Here is a 13,593-nt window from a genome sequence, read left to right as displayed (position 1 = left end):
CTTGTTGCATTAAACACCTTGCAGTCATCCTAACAGGGCCTTGCTGCTTCACACCTCCATGTCCTTGCCGGGGACAACTTCATAACCACACAGCCTGCATCTTCATGCCACCATTACTGCAGCTACCACACCTATGACACTTACCTATTTATGTCTATCCTACCCTTCTGGGTCTCTAGCCTGCAGCAGACCCGTCTAACCAACTCTAACTTGGAAAGCGCCTTCCACGTCTTACTCTCTAGACCCTCTCTTCCCTTCAGTGACCTCCAAGGTTAAGTCCCATAATCTTAGTGGCTTAGACTGAGCCACTAAGAACTGCAACATTGGCCAGTTTAAATGACTTACATCAAGTTCTCCCTACAACCATGTCCTCCATTTTAAAAATTTGAAACTCCTATCACTTTAAGCATGCAACACTTTGAAAATAACTTTAAAAACGTTTGTAGACTACATTACCACCGTTGACTCCATGTGTCCCAATGCAAGCTTATTCCCTCCCCCTTTTCTAATGTTAAACTGTAGATTAGCTATTTAATAAAAGTTCTCACTTTGAAATCCAGAAGGTGGTTGTATAGCAGATTCCTTTATACTCCTAGTTTTCTAATCAGACAAAAAAGTGTTCACTAAAGAGATCAAAAGTAACTCAAATTTGCACCAATATAACTATTTGGCTAACAGGAATTGCCAAGTATAATACGTGTCAACTGAGTCTGGTAATAAAATCAAGGGGAGAAAAGAACCAAGGAGATTGACAATAATTTAAATAACTAGTTAAAACCAAAGATGAAAAAAAAATACAAATAGACCTGCAGAAACTAACCACTAATTTTGATGTAGTACAATAAAAATAATCCCTTCCGTTGGTATAGAACACTCATTTCCGGTATGATCTCTATGACAATATTTCCAATATTATCTCTTCCATAGGCTGGAGAGGTGATATCCCCATTTTACAGTTACACCAGTCAAGACAATAGGACCCTAATTTTGATTACTTCTGGGCTAAAAATAAGAAACTCTTTAGCTGCTCTAGTTTCTTACCTATAAAATGTAGCTGTCTACCCTATCAGCTTCACAGGATAGTTGTGAGAAAACATATGTGAAATTGTTGTGAAACAGTAATAAGTACTAGACAAATGCAATGCATTACCAATCAGGAGAATGACAGGCATAGGGGTAATGGGGTTTGAATGCAGGAGTCAGAGTTTGTATATAAAGAAAGTCAAAGGAATGGTAATAAAAGAGAAAAATCATTTCTTAAAAAGACAAACCTTGTTCATTGTACCATTCTTTCCATTTTCTGTACTTTTTTTTTTGTCAAAATATAAAGCTGGGGGAAAAAACCAAATCTCAAATTTTAAATCCTTTGTTTCAGGGGTCAGCCCACTATGGCCCACTGGCTGTTTTTGTTGTTTTATTGGAACACAGCCATGCTCATTAGTTGATGTACTTTCTCCCATGGCCGTTGTGCTACAATGGTAGAGCAGTTGTTACGGAGACTGTACAACTCTCAAAGCCTCAAATATTTCCTATCAGGCTCTTTACAGAAAGTTTGCTGACCCCTGCTTTATTTAATTGTGGAAAGCTATTAGTAATCTCTTCATATGCGTGCCAATAATAATGGGTTATCCCTTATGCTTGGTTCACCTGTTTCAAAAAGGAAATAAATAAAGCATCCAAGGGAAGAACATTTGACTTTTTATTACTTTTTAAAAATCCAACTTCAGTTAGATTAACAGACTAGGTTAGAACTTCAAATGTGATACATTATATACTGCACTGGATTTCTATTACTAAAAAGCCAGTTGGAATATGGCCTACACAAATCACGGGTGGGTACAAAAATGGAAGTAATCATTGAGCATTAACTGTTTCCTTTCAACTCTGTCACCGATTGTCTGTACTCTGTGGGGATTTATAGATTCATGTTTGACACAGTTGAAAATCCCAAGTGGGACTGCTTTTCCAAAGATACTCTGTTGTCCTTCAAATAGAACGCCATGTTATTTCCTCCTTGCCTAAGCTCTTACTTGTAATGTTTATAACTTTCAAATGACCTAAACTGATGAATTACAGTTAACACACAGAATGCTGCTTTATCAGTCAATTATTAGCAAGACTCGTTCACCAGTACTTCAAGGTAAACATTCTTCACAACAGTTTATTTCCATCTCCTAATACAGTGAAACAAGAACTTATAACTTTAAGTGAAACTTAAAACTTTACTTTTGTCTTTGCACAATTCTGCCTACAGTTCCAAAGAGAATGTCAAATTAGATGGCTTTTAGAAAATGCTCATAGGAGAGAACAAGAGTTATTCCTCATACTGAATTTAAATTTTATAAAATTTCTGCAGCTATATGTCAACTTTCTGAACTACCCTACCTCTAAATCTAGTCTATTTCTATACACACTTCCAAACAATCTTTATAAATTTTCACTTCTCTGATCTCCTTAACATCTCGATTGCTAAAATATAGCTTCAAAAGTATGCAATTTTTAAGAAGATATAAAACATTAATGAATACTTGTGTTCTCGTATGTCACTACTCCTATTTATTACATGTTCCAATAAATCAACAGAATGAAGCACTAAGACACACTGAAATCTAAACTTAAAACCCAGATGGAACTGCAGTGTATAGATTACAAATAGGCTTTTCTTTCCCAGAATTCATATACAGAAGCCCTTCGGTATATAGCTTTTCCTGAACAAATGACATTAATACATTTTTTCCTTTTTTACATTTGTAAAAATTCAGGAAATCTTAAAATAATATTTATTTGCAAGACATTTGGCATAAGGTGATCAATAAACATTTAGGAAACAAAAGCTTTATCGAAATGAATACAATTTGTGGATAAACCCTGAATAAAGGGGCTTTTGGAAGAACTGGAATTTGCAGCAGCCACCTTTAGAAAGAGGGCCATCCACTCGCAATGGAAAACACTCAAGCATACCGTTCACTAGGTTCAGAAATCACCACAATATAATGAATTCTAAGGGCGTGGGGCTCAATTTACGGGCAAACTCAGCACGATCTAGGAGTCCAACATGATATACTAAAGAATGCTTTACCACCCTTCCAGCCATTACACTTCCACCTTATCCTACTCTTGTACTAGGATATATGTATTAACAATGTCACTTACTAATGTACCTAAATTTCAGGAGAAGCGTCCTTACGGATACAAATCCCCAGTTTTTGAGAGTGTTCAAAGCATCAGCTGATAAGTTGAGCAAATGTTAACAAATGAAAGACAACTAGCATTTATGGAGTGGAAAAACCCTACCTACCCTTTAATTAACTTAAATAACATATTTTACCATTCTACAACTGAGAGCTAGGGAGCTAAACTATTTGTGGATTACATCTTCTTCAAGAGACACACACACACACCCAGCCCCTCTATGAAGCCATAAACCAAAACCTATTTTTTAAAGGACTTTTCAAGGTGACTTATACTCATTTTAATGGAGCTCTTAATGTATTTGGAAATTAGAAAATTATTTTTCAGTGAAGATTCCAAAGGACTTTAAATACAGATCAATTTAGTAAAAGAATTGGTGTACCTGAAAGCAGCTAAACCACTCATTCTTTAAAAACCCTACATCTTACCTGCAAGATTCATGAGAAACAAATTTCATTTTATTAAGACAGAAGCTTGCCACCCAATTTACAATCTATCAGACTCTATGTTCTTATAAGTACTTAACACATAGTTTAAAAGTTACATAATATAAGCCATTAAGTACTGACTTTTAGTTCCTTTTCTTATAAGATCTTAAAGGCAGGTGTGAGAAGAAAGAGAAAATGGAGGAACCAGTAGATTACACTTAATATAATATTTTGGTTTGGAGAAGAGGATTTACCTACAGCTTCTGATCAAATTTCTGTTTGTTCATGTCAGCCATACTTAAGTAGTAAGAAATCAAACTTTTCACCCTTTATAGTCCTTACATGCTACATTATAGGATGAAGAGTCTCTTAATTTATAGAAACATATTTTGTAATGAAAACACCTTATGTAACTCTGAATGGCATGAGTTTCACATTAAGGTTTAAATTACAGCTGTTTCGAGTCTTTCTAAAAATACCAATATACAGTATTGTTTGTTTAGGTGGTCATTTGCATAGCAAACTATTAAACTAGAAACTCAATGGTTCTAGGAAAACTTCACATTATGGATCGTTCCAGAAAGATGTATTCAAAATTAAAGTTACTTCTCTTAGAAAACTATAACCTTTATTTGCTCATCCCCTAGTAAGCTAACCACTTTTACCCATCCCCACTTTACATGGTACACCAACCTGAACAGATTTTGTGCCACAATTTCATTCAAAGGGCTTCTCATTCACTTTGTGACTGTACTGGATAATCTAGATGTAAGCAAGTTTGGGGATTTTAAAGTAATTGTCCCCTGTATTAGAAAAGCATGGTTTATAGTAGAGTAAAAAATTTGCATTCAGTAATTGCCTTTTGAAAAGATATCTTCAAATTGCAAACACATGTATTTTCACAAAACAATTTGGTCAGGAAGTTTTATTTTAACATTCTAAAGCAGTAACGCTTTAGATGTTACTTAAGTGCCCCAGACAGGATTAACAAAATTAAATGTTTCTAAATTACAAATTCAGCTCCTGTAGGAGTCTCAGGAAAAAAACAAAGAAAACAATCCCCCCTCCCAAAAGAAGTATGAACACACACATTTTGAAGAAACCCCAATGTTTCATGCAGTGGTAGGCAAGATGTAAAAAGCCACCCAAATTCACACATTTCTACACCAATCATATCAGAAAAAAGTACTCCGTAGTCAATCTGTACATCCAAATGCATTTGGGAATCTACACCTACGTTACATTATTTAATGTTATATACATTTATTACCCACCCCCCTTGTTTTTAATAATTTCTTATGTAAAACCTTCATTCAAACCCAAAAAAGATGTAAGACTAACCTGGGGGGAGGGGGCAGATAATCACTTTAGACATTCAGTTAAAATGTAGTTTATCTAAATCACAAAATGTTTAATAAAAACAAATATCTCCTCCATTTAATACTTTGCTTTCTAACTGTACAGTAAATTGCATTGTAGAGAGTACACCTCTATCTTCAGACTGTATCTTCTTTGGATGGAATTAAGATATAACTGGATAGTTTTAAGATAAATAAATGGGAAGTTGGTCCAACTAAGATGACAGCAGATATATTACACGCAGGATTTAATATTTTTAAATTCTCTCTGTAAAAAAAAAAAAAGGATGCAGTTGAATTGGAAAAAAAAAAAAAAAAGGCAGGTCAAAAAAGAACCCAGGTTCAATATATAAAAACGTCCCACAATAAGTTGACGATGGCAGTAAAAATAAGAGAAAAAATTAATCTTTCTGGAACATCATTTTTCAATAACGTAGAAACACTAGTGCCAGGAAGATTTCTATTCATGTAATTTTAGCATCCAAGTTTCCCTCTATTTATTTTATTGGAACAAATGCTTTAAATAAACTATTTGTCCTCTTCACTGAAGAGAGCTGGTCTGTTTCATCTTTAATGAGCTAGTTTTTGGGAAGATTAGCCATGTACTGTAGTAATGCCTACTGCATAAAATCCAAGCATTTGCTGTGAACAGTTGGAGAAAGCAGTCAGTTAAGAACCTAGGATCAATGGAAATAGATGTTACTTTAAGCCATCCATGAAAGAGAGACCCACAAAGTACCCAGTATTAAAGCCCAAATCTCTTCTTGCGCTTTTTTTGCTGTGCAAGTTCCACCCCTGTGAAAGAGAAATTGATCCGAAGTTCCAGGTTTTCTTGGGTCTTTAGTCAATTTTCACATTAGTATAGATTTTTCGGACAAAGGCACTTGTTCCCATGTAACCAATTGCTCCTGTAAAGATAAAATTAGATGTTTTGAAACAAATACATACAGAGCAGTATCCATCATTTACAAACAAACACTAAATGCTCTCTGCTCTGAAAAGCTATTCTTTTTCCAAGAATAACATCTTTTGTTAGTATTCTCTCTGAACTTATTAAAATAGTGTCATTTGTTCTGCAAGTCACCTGTTACTGTCATACACCAAGTTTGACCTGATGTAGTATTTTTATAATTAAATATCAATTAATACATGAAATTATGAACTATATGAATTAATCTCTTATAAAGAATAATTTCAGAATGACAAAAATTTGTTAAATGAAAAAAACATGTTTTTTTTAAAATTTAAGCATAGATTTTTCTAGGTCATTAAAACAATATTAACATGTTCCCCAAACCATATGATACCTTATGGATAATTCAGTAAGAAGCGACTGGGGATTCTCTCAGGGAAGCACTGAGAACCACGACCCAGTGCCATTTGAAGCTCTAGGGAGGAGGCTTCTTTTTTTATGTTTAAATTGTAGAGGCTATGTGATTGGTAGAAAGGCAGGCATTTGAAGACATGCATAAGAGAGACAGGTAAGTAGATCACAAGTTTTTGAATAATTAGCTTCAAATGGGACCCAAAACACCAGAGAGCAGGGGTGTTTTTGTCTGTTTTGTTAAATTAAGTTTCTGCCTCCTGGGCCTAAAAAAGTACTTGGCACATGGTAAGATAGTCAATAAATATTTGTTGAATGAATTAATTAACTGTATAGCTCTTTACAGCAAATACTAAGGGATCTTTAAAACAAGACAGTTGGTCATTCATATCATAGAGAAGATTCTCCACTGGATTTAGGAATTTACCACCTAAGCCCATTATTCAAAGTCTAAAAGTAAATCTTCCATGAGTTAACGACACACACATATACACCTAATTGTCCACCTCTGAACTAACTTTTATTTGCCCAACTGGTGTATGCAAGGAAAAAAAATAAGTCTCTTCTGCCTTTACGTATGTAAACTGTACCTCAAGGGAACCAAATGGCTGATAAAAGGAAGTTTCTCCTTAGAGAAGTATCCCAGCTAATAAATATAAAAGGAACAACAGAATGAGAATATTATAACCCCTAATGACTTATTTAAGCTAGGCAATAATTATCAATGGCTCCTAACCTCACAGAGACAACCAGACATTAAGTGCCTCCTTATGAAAGTTCACAAACCACCTGCTAAGTATTCTTGGACAAGTATTAATATTCTTGAGTATGATCAAGTCTGTAGATCTAACTACCACTTTACAGAAAATATGGGGGGGAAGAAGTACATAGAGAACATTAAATAGCACCTTAGGGATATAATCAGCAAAATCCAGAGTGTGAAAAACACTACAGGAATTAAAACAAACAAACCAACCAAAACCCAAGTTTCTTAAATAATTGCACGGGAAAAGAGAGCAAACTGGATCTTGATGCAAACAAACTGTATTAAAAGAGAAATAAGGATGTGTGGGGTAAATTTGAATACTAAGTGAATATTTGAGCATATTAATAAATTATACTTATATACTGAATATATACTGAAATAATATATTATATAACTGCATTCTTACATATTATAGTTATATAATAATTATAATATAGTATATAAACATTGCACATTTTATACACACACACACACTGAAATATTTACAGTTTAAATAACATGAGGTCCAAGATTCATGTCAGAAAAAAAGCGGGGTAAGGTGGGACTATAAATAAGACAAGATTGGCTACCAGTTGATAATTACTGAGGTGTTAGGTGTGTTAGGTACATGGGGACTCACTACATATATATTACTGTTCCTCTTTTTGTATATATTTGAAAATTCCCCATAATTAAATATTGAAAATATTTTTAAAAACCCATCCAAACAAAGCAAACCTATTTTTGCAATGAAGACATTTATTTTTTAATATGAAATAATTATACTACACTTGAAAATAGTGATAATTCATTTTGAAATAATTATATACAAGTCCTTACAAGGTAAGAGAAAACACCATTCAATTTATAAAAATAAACCTGAATTCTTATAAAAAATCTATAAAATTTTAAGTAGAATCAAAAATTTAACTTGCATAATACAACACTAGTCCAATAACCAAATCCAGTTTTCCAGACTTAGAAAACATTGTTCCCTTTTGAGCAGAGATATGCTTAAAAGCAAAACAGTGTCAACCTAGAGTATCATTTTTCCTAATCTTATGAGTATCTCAAGAATAAGCTTATAAAAATCTGGCTTTATAAAAGGAAGATACTGAATATGCTCTCTAGAAAAGTAAATGTCTTGGGAATAATACACTTTTAAACTTAATTTCCTTAAAACTAAAATGCTATGCTCAAAATATAAAGGCTACAACAATATCTAATTATTTCCCACCTTAACATATTTATTTTTCCTACATTAAAAAAAATCAACAAATATTTTTCTTTCAATTACTGACTGAAAAAGCATTTCAGCAACATAACCTGATGCGTATGTATAATTTTTGTATTATGATGACATTTTAATCATTTCCACTGTGAACTGTTTCCCCTCCTCCCAAAACACAAATTAGCACTGAAGGCATATAAACCCTTTAAAGAATAAATGTTGGGACACTGCCAAAACAGCAGGGAACTGTAAATGTGCCAAGACTGTTAGGCAGTAAGATGAAATTTCAACAGGAAATGCGTTCAAAAACTTTAGCTAAATTAATTCCATTTTCTTTGTAAATGTCAAGATATTACCTCTCCAGGTTTTCCTAAAATCATATTATAGAAAGATTCAAGAAAAAAGTAACCTTCTGCATAATCCCATGACTCCATACCTCATTGATTGCTGGTGATAATCAAGAAAGATCTCAGAGGAGGAACCAAGATGGCGGAGTAGAAGGAAGTGCTCTCACTCCCTCTTGTGAGAACACCAGAATCACAACTACCTGCTAGACAATCATCGACAGGAAGACACTGGAACTCACCAAAAAAGATACCCCACATCCAAAGACAAAGGAGAAGCCACAATGAGACGGTAGGAGGGGCACAATCACAGTAAAATCAAATCCCATAACTGCTGGGTAGGTGACTCACAGACTGGAGAACACTTATACCACAGAAGTCCACCCACTGGAGTGAAGGTTCTGAGCCCCACGTCAGGCTTCCCAACCTGGGGGTCCGGCAACAGGAGGAGGAATTCCTAGAGAATCAAACTTTGAAGGCTAGTGGGATTTGACTGCAGGACTTCAACAGGACTGGGGGAAACAGAGACTCCACTATTGGAGGGCACACACAAAGTAGTGTACGCATCGGGACCCAGGGGAAGGAGCAGTGACCCCAGGGGAGACTGAACCAGACCTACCTACTAGTGTTGGAGGGTCTCCTGTGGAGGCGGGGGGTGGCTATGGCCCACCCTGGGGACAAGTACACTGGCAGCAGAAGTTCTGGGAAGTACTCCTTGGCGTGAGCCCTCCCAGAGTCTGTCATTAGCCCCACCAAAGAGCCCAGGTAGGCTCCAGTGTTGGGTTGCCTCAGGCCAAACAACCAACAGGGAGGGAACCCAGCCCCACCCATCAACAGTCAAGCGGATTAAAGTTTTACTGAGCTCTGCCCACCAGAGCAACAGTCAGCTCTACCCACCACCAGTCCCTCCCATCAGGAAACTTAGACAAACCTATTAGATACCCTCATCCACCAGAGGGCAGACAGCAGAAGCAAGAAGAACTACAATCGTGCAGCCTGTGGAACAAAAACCACATTCACAGAAAGACAGACAAGATGAAAAGGCAGAGGGGCTATGCACCAGATGAAGGAACAAGATAAAACCCCAGAAAAACAACTAAATGAAGTGGAGACAGGCAACCTTCCAGAAAAAGAATTCATAATAATGATAGTGAAGATGATCCAGGACCTCGGAAAAGAATGGAGGCAAAGATCGAGAAGATGCAAGAAATGTTTAACAAAGACCTAGAAGAATTAAAGAACAAACACCTAGAAGAATTAAAGAACAAACAAACAGAGATGAACAATACAATAACTAAAATGAAAACTACACTAGAAGGAATCAATAGCAGAATAACTGAGGCAGAAGAACGGATAAGTGACCTGGAAGACAGAATGGTGGATTCACTGCTGTGGAACAGAATAAAGAAAAAAGAATGAGAAGAAATGAAGACTGCCTAAGAGACCTCTGGGACAACATTAAACACAACAACATTCGCATTATAGGGGTCCCAGAAGGAGACGAGAGAGAGAAAGGACCCGAGAAAATATTTGAAGAGATTATAGTCGAAAACTTCCCTAACATGGGAAAGGAAATAGCCACCCAAGTCCAGGAAGCGCAGCGAGTCCCATACAGGATAAATCCAAGGAGAAACACACCAAGACACATAGTAATCAAATTAGCAAAAATTAAAGACAAAGAAAAGTTACTGAAAGCAGCAAGGGAGAAACGACAAATAACATACAAGGGAACTCCCATAAGGTTAACAGCTGATTTCTCAACAGAAACTCTACAAGCCAGAAGGGAGCGGCATGATATACTTAAAGTGATAAAAGAGAAGAACCTACAACCAAGATTACCCTACCCGGCAAGGATCTCATTCAGATTTGATGGAGAAACCAAAAGCAAAAGCTAAGAGAATTCTGCACCACCAAACCAGCTCTACAACAAATGCTAAAGGAACTTCTCTTAAGTGGGAAACACAAGAGAAGAAAAGGACCTACAAAAACAAACCCAAAACAATTAAGAAAATGGTCATAGGAACATACATATCGATAATTACCTGAAACGTGAATGGATTAAATGCTCCAACCAAAAGACACAGGCTTGCTGAATGGATACAAAAACAGGACCCATCTATATGCTGTCTACAAGAGACCCACTTCAGACCTAGGGACACATGCCAACTGAAAGTGAGGGGATGGAAAAAGATATTCCACGCAAATGGAAATCAAAAGAAAGCTGGAGTAGCAATACTCATATCAGATAAAATAGACTTTAAAATAAAGAATGTTACAAGAGACAAGGAAGGACACTACATAATGATCAAGGGATCAATCCAAGAAGATGATATAACAATTATAAGTATATATGCACCCAACATAGGAGCACCTCAACACATATGGCAACTGCTAACAGCTCTAAAAGAGGAAATCGACAGTAACACAATAATAATGGGAGACTTTAACACCTCACTTACACCAATGGACAGATCATCCAAAATGAAAATAAATAAGCAAGTAGAAGCTTTAAATGACACAATAGACCAGATAGATTTCATTGATATTTATAGGACATTCCAACCAAAAACAGCAAATTACACTTTCTTCTCAAGTGCGCACAGAACATTCTCCAGGATAGATCACATCTTGGGTCACAAATCAAGCCTCAGTAAATTTAAGAAAATTGAAATCATATCAAGCATCTTTTCTGACCACAATGCTATGAGATTAGAAATGAATTACCGGGAAAACAACGTAAAAAACACAAACACATGGAGGCTAAACAATACGTTACTAAATAACCAAGAGATCACTGAAGAAATCAAAGAGGAAATCAAAAAATACCTAGAGACAAACGACAACGAAAACATGATGATACAAAACCTATGGGATGCAGCAAAAGCAGTTCTAAGAGGGAAGTTTATAGCTATACAAGCCTACCTCAAGAAACAAGGAAAATCTCAAATAAACAATCTAACCTTACACCTAAAGGAACTAGAGAAAGAAGAACAAACAAAACCCAAAGTTAGCAGAAGGAAAGAAATCATAAAGATCAGAGCAGAAATAAATGAAATAGAAACAAAGAAAGCAATAGCAAAGATCAATAAAACTAAAAGCTGGTTCTTGGAGAAGATAAACAAAATTGATAAACCATTAGCCAGACTCATCACCAAAAAGAGGGAGAGGACTCAAATCAGTAAAATTAGAAATGAAAAAGGAGAAGTTACAACAGACACCGCAGAAATACAAAGCATCCTAAGAGACTACTGCAAGCAACTCTATGCCAATAAAATGGACAACATGGAAGAAATGGACAAATTCTTAGAAAGGTATAACCTTCTAAGACTGAACCAGGAAGAAACAGAAAATATGAACAGACCAACCACAAGTAATGAAATTGAAACTGTGATTAAAAATCTTCCAACAAACAAAAGTACAGGACCACATGCCTTCACAGGTGAATTCTCTCAAACATTTAGAGAAGAGCTAACACCCATCCTTCTTGAACTCTTCAAAAAAACTGCAGAGGAAGGAACACTCCCAAACTCATTCTATGAGGCCACCATCACCCTGATGCCAAAACCAGACAAAGATACTAGAAAAAAAGAAAATTACAGACCAGTATCACTGATGAATATAGATGCAAAAATCCTCAACAAAATACTAGCAAACAGAATCCAACAACACATTAAAAGGATCATACACCATGATCAAGTGGGATTTATCCCAGGGATGCAAGGATTCTTCAATACATGCAAATCAATCAGTGTGATACACCATATTAACAAATTGAAGAATAAAAACCATATGATCATCTCAATAGATGCAGAAAAAGCTTTTGACAAAATTCAACACCCATTTCTGATAAAAACTCTCCAGAAAGTGGGCATAAATGGAACCTACCTCAACATAATAAAGGCCATATACGACAAACCCAGAGCAAACATCACTCTCAATGGTGAAAAACTGAAAGCATTTCCTCTAAGATCAGGAACAAGACAAGGATGTCCACTCTCACCACTATTATTCAACACAGTTTTGGAAGTCCTAGCCACGGCAATCAGAGAAGAAAAAGAAATAAAAGGAATACAAATTGGAAAAGAAGATGTAAAACTGTCACTGTTTGCAGATGACATGATACTGTACATAGAGAATCCTAAAAATGCCACCAGAAAACTACTAGAGCTAATCAATGAATTTGGTAAAGTTGCAGGATACAAAATTAATGCACAGAAATCTCTTGCATTCCTATACACTAATGATGAAAAATCTGAAAGAGAAATTAAGGAAACACTCCCATTTACCATTGCAAAAAAAGAATAAAATACCTAAGAATAAACCTACCTAGGGAGACAAAAGACCTGTATGCAGAAATCTAGAAGACACTGATGAAAGAAATTAAAGATGATACCAACAGATGGAGAGATGTACCTACCATGTTCTTGGATTGGAAGAATCAATATTGTGAAAATGACTATACTACCCAAAGCAATCTACAGATTCAGTGCAATCCCTATCAAATTACCAATGGCATTTTTTACGGAACTAGAACAAAAAATCTTGAAATTTGTATGGATAACACAAAAGACCCCGAATAGCCAAAGCAGTCTTGAGGGAAAAAAACGGAGCTGGAGGAATCAGACTCCCTGACTTCAGACTGTACTACAAAGCTACAGTAATCAAGACAATATGGTACTAGCACAAAAACAGAAACATAGATCAATGGAACAAGGTAGAAAGCCCAGAGATAAACCCACGCACCTATGGTAAACTAATCTATGACAAAGGAGGCAAGGATATACAATGGAGAAAAGACAGTCTCTTCAATAAGTGGTGTTGGGAAAACTGGACAGCTATATGTAAAAGAATGAAATTAGAACACTCCCTAACACCATACACAAAAATAAACTCAAAATGGATTCGAGACCTAAATGTAAGACCGGACACTCTAAAACTCTTAGAAGAAAACATAGGAAGAACACTCTTTGA

General features: G+C 35.7%; 1 protein-coding gene across 1 annotated transcript in view; it reads right to left on the bottom strand.

The window, feature by feature from the left end:
• Positions 1–2,134: 2,134 nt before the first annotated feature.
• Positions 2,135–13,593, bottom strand: part of TM9SF3 (transmembrane 9 superfamily member 3) — a 76,344-nt gene continuing 64,885 nt past the window's right edge. The window contains exon 15 of the mRNA XM_036828323.1: positions 2,135–5,886. Coding sequence (XP_036684218.1) covers positions 5,819–5,886 — 68 coding nt within the window. The 3' untranslated portion in view covers positions 2,135–5,818. The remainder of the gene's footprint in view (positions 5,887–13,593) is intronic.

The sequence above is a fragment of the Balaenoptera musculus genome, chromosome 16 (assembly GCF_009873245.2).
Source record: "Balaenoptera musculus isolate JJ_BM4_2016_0621 chromosome 16, mBalMus1.pri.v3, whole genome shotgun sequence".
NCBI lineage: Eukaryota > Metazoa > Chordata > Mammalia > Artiodactyla > Balaenopteridae > Balaenoptera > Balaenoptera musculus.
This window is presented reverse-complemented; position numbering and strand designations above follow the sequence as displayed.